Source organism: Varanus komodoensis, unplaced genomic scaffold, assembly GCF_004798865.1.
Source record: "Varanus komodoensis strain SLA01 unplaced genomic scaffold, ASM479886v1 scaffold24, whole genome shotgun sequence".
NCBI classification, from domain to species: Eukaryota; Metazoa; Chordata; class Lepidosauria; order Squamata; family Varanidae; genus Varanus; species Varanus komodoensis.
Window position 1 is genome coordinate 15,959,768 of NW_025335641.1, and position 15,114 is coordinate 15,974,881.

General features: G+C 40.3%; 1 protein-coding gene across 4 annotated transcripts in view; it reads right to left on the reverse strand.

Annotated features, from left to right (window-relative positions):
• Positions 1–12,237: 12,237 nt before the first annotated feature.
• CAMSAP2 (calmodulin regulated spectrin associated protein family member 2) overlaps positions 12,238–15,114 on the reverse strand; it is a 124,928-nt gene continuing 122,051 nt past the window's right edge. For 3 of the 4 annotated variants that reach the window (XM_044432428.1, XM_044432427.1, XM_044432429.1), the window contains one exon: positions 12,238–12,886. In XM_044432428.1, coding sequence (XP_044288363.1) covers positions 12,581–12,886 — 306 coding nt within the window. In that variant the 3' untranslated portion in view covers positions 12,238–12,580. The remainder of the gene's footprint in view (positions 12,887–15,114) is intronic. The other variant, XM_044432430.1, reaches the window with a different exon arrangement.

Genomic DNA, 15,114 nt, shown 5'->3' on the forward strand with positions numbered 1-15,114 from the left:
CATACAGTACATGCATTCCTCTGCCCTTTGCTGCAAAAGATTTGATAATAAATCTGACAAGTAACTGCATTGTGGAACATCTTGAAAACAAATACTACCTAGAACAAAAACCTGGCTGCTTCATTGATTCTCAGTGGTTGCCAATAAAGGATATCCAGGACCAGTTAACACCCTGTTGTTAATTACAAACTGCAGCTTTGTCTTCATAAAGCAATTTATTCAAAAACGAGAAATAAGATAAAATAATTATGATGAATATACAGTAGTTTTCCTAGTTGGAGAAACATTGTTATGACAGCCAGTGAAACCATAGGTGTGCAGTATATGAGCCGAAAAACTGTGATAATTATGCTTGTTATCTAAGTGTGCCAATCTACAAACTTAGATTATAATCTAAGTAGCTCTACAATACTAGGAAAAACAAGTTGCGCTTAAGTTTTTTATATGAATCTATAAATGAATGAAAGCTTTTCATGCATACTTTCTTCCTGGTTTCTGATTTAATTTATGTAAGTATGCACACACCCCTACAGTGAAATCATACAAATAAATTGCTTGAGGGTGAGCTCTCTAATTTTTGCTTTGCTTGGTTATCTATTTAACCCTGCCATGCTGGCAGACATTCATCACACATCAGGAATAAATGTGTAATACAACATTGGTAAGAAAGATACTGTATAAAGCTCTTATTATATACACAGAAATAGAGATGCTTTATTACCTAATCATGCCCTCTACTTTTAATTTCACTGACTCTGATTTCTTCATCTCTCACAAGGTACAGAAGAAAATAATAACAGGGCAAATGCAGCTGTCTTTGTTCCCTGTGGGAAATTGCCTCATGAGCATGCAAGTTTCATTATATTCAACAAAGCTTAGCAGACTCAAAACAGTTCTCATCTCGGAATGTGCTTGACATCATATCTTTAATTTGGTGAGAGGGTTTGAGCAGGTAAGGCTTGCCTGGAGCAAATTTACCTCAGAAGAAGTGCAGCAATGAGCTGTTTGTATCTTTCAGTCTACTACTGAATCTTGTTAAGTACATTGTACTCAGTTTTAATTCTACTTATTTCCCACAATGAAAGATGATGAATTAATTTCTTGGGACATTAAACCTATGCATCACTGTACCACCTCCTCAAGCAAATTTTCTGGAATTACCTGCAAAATATTTCATCCACATCCCCACTGAACTTAGGCTTGGATTTTACAAACACCACAGGCAAAAATTCTGATAAGTGCAGTTCCTATGCCCAATTCAGGGGCCAGGCAAGCTTGGCAAAACCAAGGAACATGGGGCATCTTTGCTGGTCCTAGGCACTCCATCCTTCCCATCTGGATTTGAAACACACCGAGGAGGCAAACTGAGTGTAGGAAAAAGGAGGGTAAAATGGTAAGCAAACACAATTTGAGACATTGTACAGTGTAATCTGAAAGTATGTGCTGCAGCCACTTTGCTGAAGTTAAACTGATCTGGTTCTGGCCTGTGTTTGCAGGGGAAACTGGCTGGGAACCCCATGTAGCTATCTTGGGTTCCACAATGCAAGATGTTCTAATACATAAATAAATGCCTACATACTGATTATGGAGCATATTTGCTAAGGTTGCTTTAGCTAACAATTTCCCAGCTTTGAGGAATTTGAGCCAGGATGAGAAAGCCTTAGTTCTGATACTAAGCCAGCAAGGTTTTGTTTTGTTTTGAAAACTAAACAAAGCTGTTTAAAACCCAACAAAGAACCTTTGTGTTTTGCATAAGGTAAAGGTAGATCCTCCTTCATATCCATGCCTTGTCGTGGCGAACGGGCTTGCGTAGCTCAATGAAGCTGTGAACTATGCCGTGCAGGGCCACCCAAGACGGACAGGTCATAGCAGAGCGCTCTGACAAAATGTGATCCACTGGAGAAGGAAAGGGCAACCCACTCCAGTACCCTTGCCATGAAAACCCCATGGACAGTACCAAAAGGCAAAAAGATATGACACCAGGAGATGAGCCCCTCAGGTCGGAAGGTGTCCAATATGCTACTGGGGAAGAGCGGAGGGCTAGTACTAGTAGTGCCAGAAAGAATGAAGTGACTGGGTCAAAGTCGAAAGGACACTCAGTTGCAGATGTATCTGGTGGTGAAAGGAAAGTCCAATGCTGCAAAGATCTATACTCCATAGGAACCTGGAATGTAAGATCCATGAATCAAGGCAAGCTGGATGTGGTCAAACAAGAGATGACAAGACAGGACATCGACATCTTAGGAATCGGTGAACTAAAATGGAACGGAATGGTTGAATTTAATTCAGATCACCATCAGGTATACTACTGCGGGCAAGAATCCCTCGGAAGAAATGGAGTAGCCTTCATAGTCAATACAAGAGTAGGAAAAGCAGTACTGGGATACAATCTCCAAAATGACAGAATGATCTCAGTTCGAATCCAAGGCAAACCATTCAACATCACAATAGTCCAAGTCTATGCCCCAACCACTGGTGCTGAAGAGGCCAAAGTTGACCGGTTCTATGAAGGCCTACAACACCTTCTAGAATTAACACCCAAAAATGATGTCCTTATCATCATGGGGGATTGGAATGCTAAAGTAGGAAGCCAAAAGATAACCGGAATAACAGGCAAGTATGGCCTTGGAGTACAAAATGAAGCAGGGCACAGGCTGGTTGAATTTTGTCAAGAGAATACGATGGTCATAGCAAACACTCTTTTCCAACAACACAAGAGACAACTCTACACATGGACATCACCAGACGGTCAACACAGAAATCAGATTGACTATGTGCTCTGCAGCCAAAGATGGAGAAGCTCTATACAGTCAGTAAAAACTAGACCAGGAGCTGACTGTGGCTCAGATCATGAGCTTCTGGTTGCAAAATTTAGGCTTAAGTTGAAGAAAGTAGGGAAAAGCACTAGGCCACTCAGGTATGACCTAAATCATATCCCTGATGAATATACAGTAGAGGTGACAAATGGATTTAAGGAATTAGATCTGATAGACAGAGTGCCTGAAGAACTATGGATGGAGGTTCACAACATTGTACAAGAGGTAGCAACAAAAACCATCCCAAAGAAAAAGAAATGCAAGAAAGCAAAATGGCTGTCTGAGGAATCTTTACAAATAGCTGAGGAAAGAAGGGAAGCGAAAGGCAAGGGAGAAAGAGAAAGATACACCCAATTGAATGAAGAATTCCAGATAATAGCTGGAAGAGATAAGAATGCCTTCTTAAATGCACAGTGTAAAGAAATAGAAGAAAACAATAGAATAGGGAGGACCAGAGATCTCTTCAAGAAAATTGGAGATATGAAGGGAATGTTTCATGCACAATAAAGGACCAAAATGGCAGGGACCTAACAGAGGCAGAAGAGATTAAGAAGAGGTAGCAAGATTACACAGAAGAACTATACAAGAAAGATCTTAACTCACTGAACTCGAGCCAGACATGCTGGAATGTGAAGTCAAATGGGCCTTAGGAAGTCTGAGCAACAACAAAGCTAGTGGAGGCGACAGCATTCCAGCTGAGCTATTCAAAATCTTAAAAGACGATGCAGTAAAAGTGCTATACTCAATATGCCAGCAAATTTGGAAAACTCAACAGTGGCCACAGGATTGGAAAAGGTCAGTTTACATTCCCATCCCAAAGAAGGCCATTGCCAAAGAATGTTCAAACTACCGCACCATTGCACTCATTTCACATGCTAACCAAGTGATGCTCAAAATCCTACAAGCTAGGCTCCAGCAGTATGTGGACCGAGAACTACCAGAAGTACCGGCAGGATTTCGAAGAGGGAGAGGAACTAGAGATCAAATTGCCAACATACTCTGGATCATGGAGAAAGCTAGGGAGTTCCAGAAAAACATCTACTTCTGCTTCATTGACTATGCTAAAGCCTTTGATTGTGTGGATCACAACAAATTGTGGCAAGTTCTTAAAGAGATGGGAGTACCAGACCATCTTATTTGTCTCTTGAGAAACCTATATGTGGGTCAAGAAGCAACAGTGAGAACTGGGCACGGAACCACTGATTGGTTAAAAATTGAGAAAGGAGTTCGGCAAGGCCGTATACTGTTGCCCTGCCTATTTAACTTATATGCAGAGCACATCATGATGTGCTAGATGAATCACCAGTTGGAATTAAGATTGCTGGAACAAATATCAACAACCTCAGATATGCAGATGATACCTCTCTCATGGCAGAAATTGAAGAGGAACTAATGAGCCTCTTGATGCAGGTGAAGGAGGAGAGTGCAAAAGTTGGCTTGAAACTCAACATTACGAAAACTAAGATCATGGCATCCGGTCCTCTCACTTCCTGGCAAATAGATGGGGAAGAAATGGAGGAAGTGACAGATTTTATTTTCCTGGGCACCAAGATCACCGCAGATGGGAACTGCAGCCAAGAAATTAAAAGACGCTTGCTCCTTGGGAGGAAAGCTATGGCAAATCTAGACAGCATACTAAAAAGCAGAGACATCACCCCGCCAACAAAAGTGCGTATAGTCAAGGCTATGGTTTTCCCAGTTGCAATGTATGGCTGTGAAAGCTGGACCATAAGGAAGGCTGAGCACCGAAGAATTGAGGCCTTTGAATTGTGGTGCTGGAGAAGACTCCTGCGAGTCCCTTGGACTGCAAGACGATCAAACCAGTCAGTCCTAGAGGAGATCAACTCTGACTGCTCTTTAGAAGGCCAGATACTGAAGATGAAGCTCAAATACTTTGGCCACCTAATGAGAAGGACGGACTCCCTGGAGAAGAGTCTAATGCTGGGAACAATAGATGGCAAAAGAAGAAGAGGACGGCAGAGGATAAGGTGGCTGGATGGAGTCACTGAAGCAGTTGGTGTGAGCTTAAGTGGACTCCGGGGGATGATGGAGGACAGGAAGGCCTGGAAAAATGTTGCCCATGGGGTCGCGATGGGTCGGACATGACTTCATGACTAACAACAACAACAAGGATAGATCTGTGGAACTGCTGGGTTTGAATGAAGGTAACCAAATATTGGCCATCATCACATGTCATGCTCAACCATAGTTGAACACAACATGGACAAGCCAGATGGAGCTACAACAAACCTTATGCTCATGCATTGAGCATAAGGTTCAATGCATGAACTTGAACAATGCATGAACTTCCCCCATTCCTCCACCATGGTCAGGAGAGGATTTTAGAAGCATTAACTTTTGCCTTAGCTTAAATGCAGCTTATTGTGTGATCCAGATGGACACACTGTGGGTAATATCAACCATGGTTTGTGTGAAACAAGCTACATTGAAACCAGCCTGTGGTTGCAATCTTATGCACATTCACCTGGGAGTAAGTCCTGTCGAAGTCAATGGGTTGATATTTACAGAATTGTGCTGAAGCCTGATATTTCCTCCACTACATTTGAGGTTGTTCTTATGTGGATTTCACAACTACAATCTCTGACCAGCCTTTTCTGTGTGTTCCCCAGCTTCCCATTCAATCTGATTAAAAATTCTGCACTCAAAAGTATCATGTGACACTTAGGTTGGTTCTAATGTTGGTATTGCCCATCTGTGGATTTTGGGCTTTCTCATAAGGACCAACATGGTTTCCTTTGCTTTTTATGTTTTTTTGTTCTGATTATCTTCAGTCACATAACTTGAGTCACTAAACTAAAAGCTCTTCTAAATAACATCACCTGGGTGGAAATATGTTCACAGATCAGCACAAACTGTTTGCAAACCCTTTAAGGTACTTATACAAGCCTTCTGTTCATCCAGATTCTTGTACTACCAGTTTCAAGGTATGTCAAAACAATAAGCAATATTGCTTGAAAGGGATGGTAATATGCATACAAGGCATTTCATAAACATGTTTACATTCAAAGGAATTTGCCAGGGCTTGCTATCCTAGATGGTAAACTTTGATGTGGTAAGATATCTGATGAAATGCTACTTGATATAGTTTGTTGAAGTACCACTAGATGCAAAAACACTGTGCTAATAGATTAGCAGTGTTGCAAACTCAGGTGTTTCATTAACATATTTCAAAACTCTGTTAACACTGAAAAGATTAACACTTCCGGTGTCTAGCTAAGGAATATTCATCCTGCCATGAGGCATCAGATTGCAAACATCCCACCTAACCAATATTATGGAGTGGGAGATACACATATTACAAGCAACTTGTATCTTGCTATTTAATCAGAGTGAATGTTCCAACATGTTTTTGGGGAGGAAAAATTCAGCATGAAAATACTAGTTTGCTGGCATCACTATGGCAAATTATAAATAGCATCCTGGCCTTAGTGGAACTTACTCTAAGCACCAACATTCAGGATTAAGCTGCAAGCTGAAGGGAAAAAAAACTCTTTGGTGACTTGTGTATGCTGACCTGAGCCACTGAAGAACTAGAGCATTAATGGAGCTGCAGACAAGGATCTGTCTGGTAATTTTAAATTCCTATGTAAACTTCTGCCATTCTCACCTCAATTTCTCCTGACTATACACACTTCTGCTTTTGGCATTCATCTCGGTTTTCTCTCTTTCTCAAACCTGAGAGAGATCACTGCTTGAATAGCACTTATCCCAATTTAGACTCTAGTACAGGGGTCTCAAACTCATGGCCCAGGCCAATTGCCGGGATGAGCGGCCCACCCCCGCCGTGGTGGTGGAATACTTGATGCGGCCCAGCCTCACCCAGACTCTACTTCCAGCAGCCCCCAGGTAAGTTGAGTTTGAGACCCCTGCTCTAGTAGGTAGTCATAGGACACTTTTGCCTTGAATACAAAGGAGGATTGAAGAAACCTGCAGAAACCACAGGAAAAGGATGTTAACACTAGTCTCCAGTCACACTGTTAAATCACAATCATGTTAGATGACATGAACCTCTGAGACACCATTGGAGAATGTAACTGTTTGCAAACAGTTCAAATTATTATTAGTAAATATTATTATTTACAATTACTATAAATAATAATAGTTATTATTATTAATTATATTATTATTTCATTTCTATACTACCCCATAGCTGAAACTCTTTGGATAGTTTACAGCAATTCATTAAACAAGATAATAAAATACAATAAAAATATCATAAGCACAGAGAAACATTAAAAACTTTTGAAGAGCTAAAAGAAACAACAAAAAATGACTGTAAAAGCATCTGGGTTGGGTAATCCTCGAAGCCTATAGGGATGTCTTTAAGGCGTTCAGCATAAAGGGCTGGCTTAACCTGTCTTTTTTGTTTTTGGTAAGTCGTCCGGAGACTGTGGTATTGAATGGCATGTAAAAACTTTAAACAAACAAACAAACAAACCTGGCGGTGAAGGGCTAAGTCTGGAGCCAGGCAGGCTGCAGCTAAAAGGCTAAGTCTAGTATTCAAATAGATCACAGTAGGAAGAGGCTCTCCCATGGCTAAGAGCACAGAACATGTACTTTGCTCAGGGCTGAACACGTTGGTTGGCAAGGAAGAGCTGCATGTGTTCTTGAGAGATGCTAGGGTTTGTTCAAATTTTAGTGCCAGGGGTCACACTGAGACTTTTGAGACACTGTTGCTCTCAAAACATAACTACCATGGCAGGATCATTTGTAAGGACACGCACTTGGTAGGCATGTCATGAGTGGACCTGGCTGGAGCTGGGGGTCAGACTAGATGGCCCGGGAAGCCCCTTCTGACTCACGCTGTTTCTCTATTTCTATGTTTCTAAGTACATGGCAGAGTTGAATTCAAGTTTCATGCACAAAACACTTTTTCAATCTAAATATAGATGGCATTGGAGGAGAGCACTTTGGTTTAGAGCAAGTCAGTCTTCCAGTAAAAAATGGTCTTTAGTTAAGATCTTAAGAATTAAAATAAAAATTAGGAGGGCAAGGATGCTTTGGGCATATTGATTCCTATGAGAACCCTGTTGGAAATCCCAGGTGTACATACCGGTGATGCCATGTTTGCAATTTTGCATGGGAAGCTCCTCTGTGTGAGAAACCAACAACACAAGCTGGGGCATCTTATCCAGAGGTTTATTGACATCAGAAGTGGCAAAAACAAACAAACAAATGAGTTGAGGAACATTTTAGTATCCATTGGGCCAAAGCAGGGGTTAAATTAAGTGTCTTGCTGCCATGTTGTCTTTTCCTAAAATGGATCTCAAAAACTACCCAGCCCTCTATACTAGGCTCCCAACTGGGCTTGACTTGAGAGGGAAATGTTAAAAGACCAATGTTTCTTGTCTGCTTTGGCCCTCTGTCACTTATCTTAAAGTAGCCATTCTTGAATAATGGAACTTCAAAACTAGATTGAAAGATGAACAGCTGAATCAAAGAATTCTGTGGCTTCAACGGGGACAAAGGTTCTTTAAAATCATGCTACATGTGTTAATCATCTCAGAAATACAAGGATGTCTTTGTTACCACCCAACTGTTTTGCGAGTGGCCACTGTTCATAAGTCAATTATCACTGATGGTGCTTTGTGCATTTCATTTCACATTGACCTCATTGTTTACAATTCTGCTTCCCCCACCCCATGTTTAGATAGATAGACGGAAGTGTAACCCAGCATAACACCGTGTATTTGATGAAGTAGACTGCAATCCACAGAAACTTAATGCCATAACAAATTTGTTAGTCATTAAGGTACCACAGGATTGTTGTTTTTGGTTTGCACTGAGACACTATTTTTATATGTTCCTAAGAATGAAAGTGAGAGCTGTCCATGGACATAAATGGAAAAATCCAGGATTTTAAAGTAGCTATATTTGAACTGGGGAAACAGTAAGCGGGGCAAAACTCAAGAAAAACAAGCAGTGGAATGGTAAAAGGAGGAAGATGGTGAAAGTCAAGAGCAAAGGCAGAGGGGGAGAACAAGGCTGGAATGATGGCTGAGGAAATGAAGAAATGGGAGGAGAAGAGGACAATGAGGGGTCTGTAGCTCTCCTGAAGAAATAAGAACCCCAGCCTATCAAGAAGGGATCCCAGATTGGAAGGGAAGCTCTTTGGGGCCACACCTATGTAGAGGGAGAACTACCCCCCATGATCCTGAGTCAACCACACCCTCGGCTGCAAGCTCCAGTGGCAAGCCTACCAAGGATACACTACATGTTGTCACGAAGCCCCATTTGGAAGCATCTAGGTGGCCATTACCTAATGAGAATACCGTGATGCTGGGAATGATTGATGGCAAAAGGAGAAGGGGACAGCAGAGGATGAGGTGGCTAGATGGAGTCACTGGGGCAGTGGGTGTGGGCTTGGGTGGGCTCCGAAGGATGGTGGAGGACAGGAGAGCCTGGAGGAATGTTGTCTATGGGGTCGCGATGGGTTGGGAATGACTTTGCGACTAACAACAACAACAAGGTGGCCATTACTGGAAATAATATTGGACTAGACAGATCTTGGAAAGCAGGTATGAGTGGATGTAAGTTCAGTACATGCTAACTCTGCAGCCAAATCAGAATACCTGGGGCTCCACAGTTGCCAATCTAGACATAAGAGTGCTGCAGCAGAGTCTTGTGGGTGTGACATCTACACATCCTTTCACAAAACTAGCTGCTAACCAGAGGTAGATATACATATACTAAACATTGGTAGAAAGGCAAACATGTACCAAAGATAAAACCACAACACTGTTTGGTGCCATGCTTTTTATTATTTAGATGGAAGGGAAGGAACTACACTGTACTAGGTAAATAGCTATATGACCATATCTTACAGCACAGCTTCTGCCGGATGGAGGGGAAGATAGGGTAGCGATGCTCCACAAAAGTGGACAAGTAAGCACACAATACACTGTACATTTTTCAACGGACGGTGCCCATTAAATTATAAATAAACAGAATTTGGCTTTAAACAGCCAAAGAATTAAAAACACATAACAACAGTCATCCAAATATGGTTTCAGTAGCCCCCATGACTGTCAGAATTTGAATACCTGGCCTGGAAATTAGGATGTTTGGCAAATTATGTCATAAAAACAATAAAAACAACACCCCTCTGTTGAAAGCACCACTGCTTTCTGATCCTCTCACTGATAAACACTGGACTTCTTTGTAAAAGGCTTTTCTTTTCCTAAACAAGATACCAAATGAGGATATACTGTTGTTAGAAAATTTGCAAGCTTAAAAATAAAAAAAAATCTGTCCTTATTGTCTTAGTATGTTGAAAAATTTTAATCCCAAGACTCTCGGCCTTTAATTGCATTATTCACATTCTACCTTTAGGCATTGCACAGATGTCTTTTCTAAACTGTGGACAAATTCATAATACATTCAACAATTTAAAATGACACCCTCTGTTGTCACATTTTTGCAACAGGTGTGCGTGAATCAGTAGGTGATGCATATCTTTAAATTACATTTTTCTTTAAAGAATAGTTCAGTTAAAAAAAACAACCTTCCATGCTATTTCCCCATTTTTCTATTCCATTCATAACCAAGCAGCTCTTTGCCCAACCACAGAGGTAATTGAGCTAGTTTAACTTAGTTGTACGTTTACATGGGTGTGCAATAAATTTTCCCTATGCCATTAGTTGGAGGATAAGCCTAGAAGGTAGAATGTATAAACCTTCTATCTCCTATTTTTAAAATATATATATAATATACACAATATGTTTACATTTGAAATAGAAGATGGGTGAGACATCCTGATTCTTATGCATGCAAACAGGAGGAATCAACTAACCACAAATAGGTCTGAGCCACATACCTATTAAAACAGGAGGGGAATTCTTTTGTACAGTTTTAGCAAATATACATAAATATAAGAACATAAGTTACAGTAAAATATTGACTGCATTTCTGAGAAAATGTTGATAAACAACCCAGATGCATTGATGCCTAAGGCCTTTTAATAATTAAAAAGTACTGGTCTTTAAATTATTTAAGGACTTCTCGTTCCTGTACAACTTCTATATAAAGGACACAAGCAGACTGTAGTGAAATACCACTGCTCCAAATCAAGCAGTTGGATGTCAGAAGTGTACGGAATCTTAAGTTCTCCTTGCAGGACACATGATAAAGTACATACTACAGATAGGCAGCTCAACACTGTCTTTAAGTTCTAACACTTCTCACAACACTGAAACAGATCGGGCTTAGCAGTAATTCAAGTCTTTTCCTGAGAATGAGGTTCCAACTGGCTCCCCTCCTACCCCTAACTAAGTCTCCTGGTGTACAGACATCCTTCCCCCACCCCCACCCCCCAAAAAAAGCTATCAGAAACAACTGGAGGTTTCAAGTGTGATTCTGTTCAACCTGCTGGAACAGTGCTTATTGAATTGAGTAGGCAGCTTACGAAACAAAGCAATCATTTCCAAACATAAATTATTTTCTTGAGTAATTGGATGTGCAGCCCTTTGTAAATACTGAAAAGATGCCCTAGTGATTATTTTGACTGTTCCATTGCGATAAGCTTGTGGAACCTTGCCTTTCTTCACTTAAATGTGCTCAAGTTATGTTCAGAACATTACTTTCATCTCTTCTGTATCCTGGAATAAAATTTGCTTTGGTCCATATACTGGGTAGCAAGATCCCAGTGACACATCAAAATAGTTTTTATATGAGTGGACATATGTAGATAAACTTCATTTTGTGTTTCTTAAAGGGACTCACACCAAAGTCTAGTTTTAATACAATAATACTGTTTTGTTCGGGATTTTGAAATGGAAGCAATGCATGGATCCTGATTTCAGGAACCACCTTATAGGTCTGCATGAGCTGGCATGTGTTTCATTGATGTGAATTGAATCAACAATTAACTTAAGAAAACACACACAAGTTCACAACAATGAACTTGTGTGTGTTTTCTTATGCCCAACAGCACTCCAGTGTTAAATCCTGGGATGCTATTTAAAGAGCTGTTTGGGCAGAAAAAATAATTGCCCTCTGAAATATCCAAACGCACTACTGCATACAAAGAGCTCACTTCATCCTTGCCTGGATCAGGGCCATGGTGGATTCTGGAATTCAGTGATATACCATTACAACAGTGACATATAGAATACACTTCTTTGCAGAATAAATTGTGACAGACATTTCCTTGTCAGAGTTTAAGACCTACAAGCCACATTTAATCCTGTGTATTCTCCACCAGGAACTTTTCCTGTGCAAAACCCTTTGAAATGAATGCAAGCAAAAAGGGGAACAGAAAGCTGCATTTCATTTTCAAAAGGCCACGTCTCCTTTTGTTACCAGAAGGATACTAAAAATGTGGCAAGTCAAGACAGAACATTTCCCCATCAAAGTTATAAAGAGCAAAAGCAAATTCCCAAACAAGCATAACACCTCAAAGTATAAGGCAATAAATGTAAATTGTCTTTAATTTCAGTCACTACAGATTTGCAAACATTCAATAATTCAGTGTTTTAAAATGGAGAGGAAATGAACCCTATAATCTGTGTGTAAGCACATACCCATCTCCACTGGTGACTCAGTCTTCCATGAGTACATGAATGCCTAATCACTAAGTGCCAGTTTTCTCTAAGACTTCAATACTGTGTGTACATTCCAGTTGTGCATGACGACAAAGCTTGTTCTTCAAATCTGAGTTTAAAGAAGTCTTGTTGGCAAATAAGAACCTATTTTCTAATAGGCAGCAAATAAGAAGTGCAGCAAAGGAGCTTCCTCACATGTTACTATGCCTTTGCAGGCAAGAGTTTTTTTGGCGTTACTGGTCTTTTGCTCTGCCACAGATGACTGTGAATGGTAATCGCGTCGACACTGGCAGAGAGCGTTTTAGCAGGGATGTGGCTGAACTGCTTCCTGTCAGAGTTGTACTTATAGAGTCCCTCAATCATTTTCTTGCTGATGGACTTGGGTCCTATCCCAGTCAACTTACTGATTTCTTCAGTTTCAGGGCAGTATGTATACAAAGATCGGAATTGACAGCCTGAGTCCCGGAAGAGGATTAGGAAGTTGTTGGCGTCCGATTTCTCCATTTCCTTTGGGGTGGGGGAGAAAAGGAAAGAGAGTTCAAATCACATGAAAGTTAAAAATCACATTCTTGAACAGGTATAACACAGCATGATCCTGGAAATGTAATCAAACTATGAGTGGATTCGTATGTTCATAGTCATCTCTTGATCTCTGAAGCATCAAGGGTTTTCTTGCATGAATGAAGGGGCCAATACAGATTTAACAATACAGAAACAACTTCCATCTTCCCTCAAATGTGATCTTTGATGGCATTAAGTCACATCTTCAGAGGCCTTGACTGCTGAATAATCATTGATAGAGAAAGTGATGTATATGCCTGTACACTGCATGTCCCATAAAGTGCTATAGGAAAATTAAGAACTAGGTGGTATTAAAATTATTATTGTTATATTATATTATTATATTACATTTATACCACACCATTCTTCCTCCTGCAAAGAACCTAGGGTGGCTTACAAAATTCTCCTCCTCCCCATTTTTACAACAGCATGGCAATGAGGTAGGTAGTGTCTGTGACTGGCCCATAATCACTTAGTGAGATTCATGGTGAACAGGGACCAAAATCCAGGTCTCCAGAGTCCCAGTTCTACACTCTATACTTGATGTGCCAATGTATAAACTTCAGCTCATATCTCTTGAAAAATCTATATAATCAGAACATTATTGCAATGTATTACTAGAAAACTAGATAGTGCATGTGTTCTTGACCCTAGAACAATACGGTATTCAGAAGACTGTTTCACTCAGCAGATGACTCCAGAATGAAAGAGAGGAGTTGGAAATTCAGTGCTACACCAGGAATTTGCACAAATTCCTAATGTCTACAGGATCTTAGAGAAATATACCTTTAACAGAAAAAGTAAAGAAGGCTCTATTCTTTTTTCCATTGAAATCTATTTTGTATATTTTACTGGTGAAGACAGACAACTTTTTTACGGCAGCATGTCCAGTCTGAACGTTCATTCAATGAACAAAATCCAAACATAACCCTTTGTGTTTTTGGTAGAGGTTAGAAAATAATATTTTTCTGAGTTTCCAATGTTTTCTGTTTGAACCAGGGGGAAAAACAGCCATGGAGGGTGTCTGCTAGCCGGTGCATATGATGTTACTAATTTCCCTTTCCTTTCCAATCTGGGCACATGACTTAGTTACATCTTGTTTGGATCACTGCCTCGGAAGACTGTAACTCCAGAATATTACAGCAGACTGTTGATTGTGCCAGTGATGGGGACCACATGGCTGCTAGGTTAAGGCTCCAGCTATCCATCTGTTTCCAAGCACCATTTAAAATGCCAGTTATGACCCAAAAAGCTCACAACGGTCATAAAGCACATCTCTCCCCTTTTCTCTTTCTAGCAGAGCAAGACAAAAAATGCAGAACTTTATTGAGTCAGGCTGGCTTTGCAGTACAGATTGACTAATATAAGCATTGCTTTATATCCCTCTATTTTGTGGAGTTAACTATTGCACATATCAGAAATGCATCCCAATCCCTCCTCATCTTCCTGCTCACATTCAAAATCTGAGTTTTCTATGGAAAGCTGTATTTTGGGATAAGGTGGCCGAGTCCCTACAGGGACCAGGATATCTGAAGGATCACCTTCTCTCCTATGAGCCTGTATGGATGCTGAGATCTTTCTGAAAGTTTCTTCTCTCCCAGAAGGGCTGACCTGACTTTCATGAGAACTCACCAAGGGCTTTCTCGGTGGCTGCTCCTTACCAAGGAAACTCATCTAGCCCCCTTAGGCCCCTTATCTAGTCAATCTATTTCTATTTTTAAATGGAAATCTGACTACTGAGCTAATTTGTTTTTGCCTGCAGTTAGTTTTTGCTTTTAAAAAATCTGTTCTTATCCAATTCTTTTACAGCTTTTTGTGATATTTATTGTGGCATTGCTTATTGCTTATGCATTGCATTTTATTGCTAACTAGCTCAGATATTTTGTAACAGAAAGGTGAGATTTAAACATAACGAAGAAAAGTACTTTTGCAACAGTATTAAAAGTTTTTGTATATGCGCATGTGTGTTTTGTCTTGCAAAGTAAAGGATGTATGCACTAATGAATAAATGACCTATGCACTAAATACCCCATCTAAATGTGGAGGCGAGCATCACAGCTGGTATGCTGATACAATGTATTTGTGTACTGGAATGTATGTACAGTGGTGCCTCATACTTCGAACTTAATTTCAGGAGACTGTTTGAGAACTTTGAATCGTTTGAAGTCCGAATC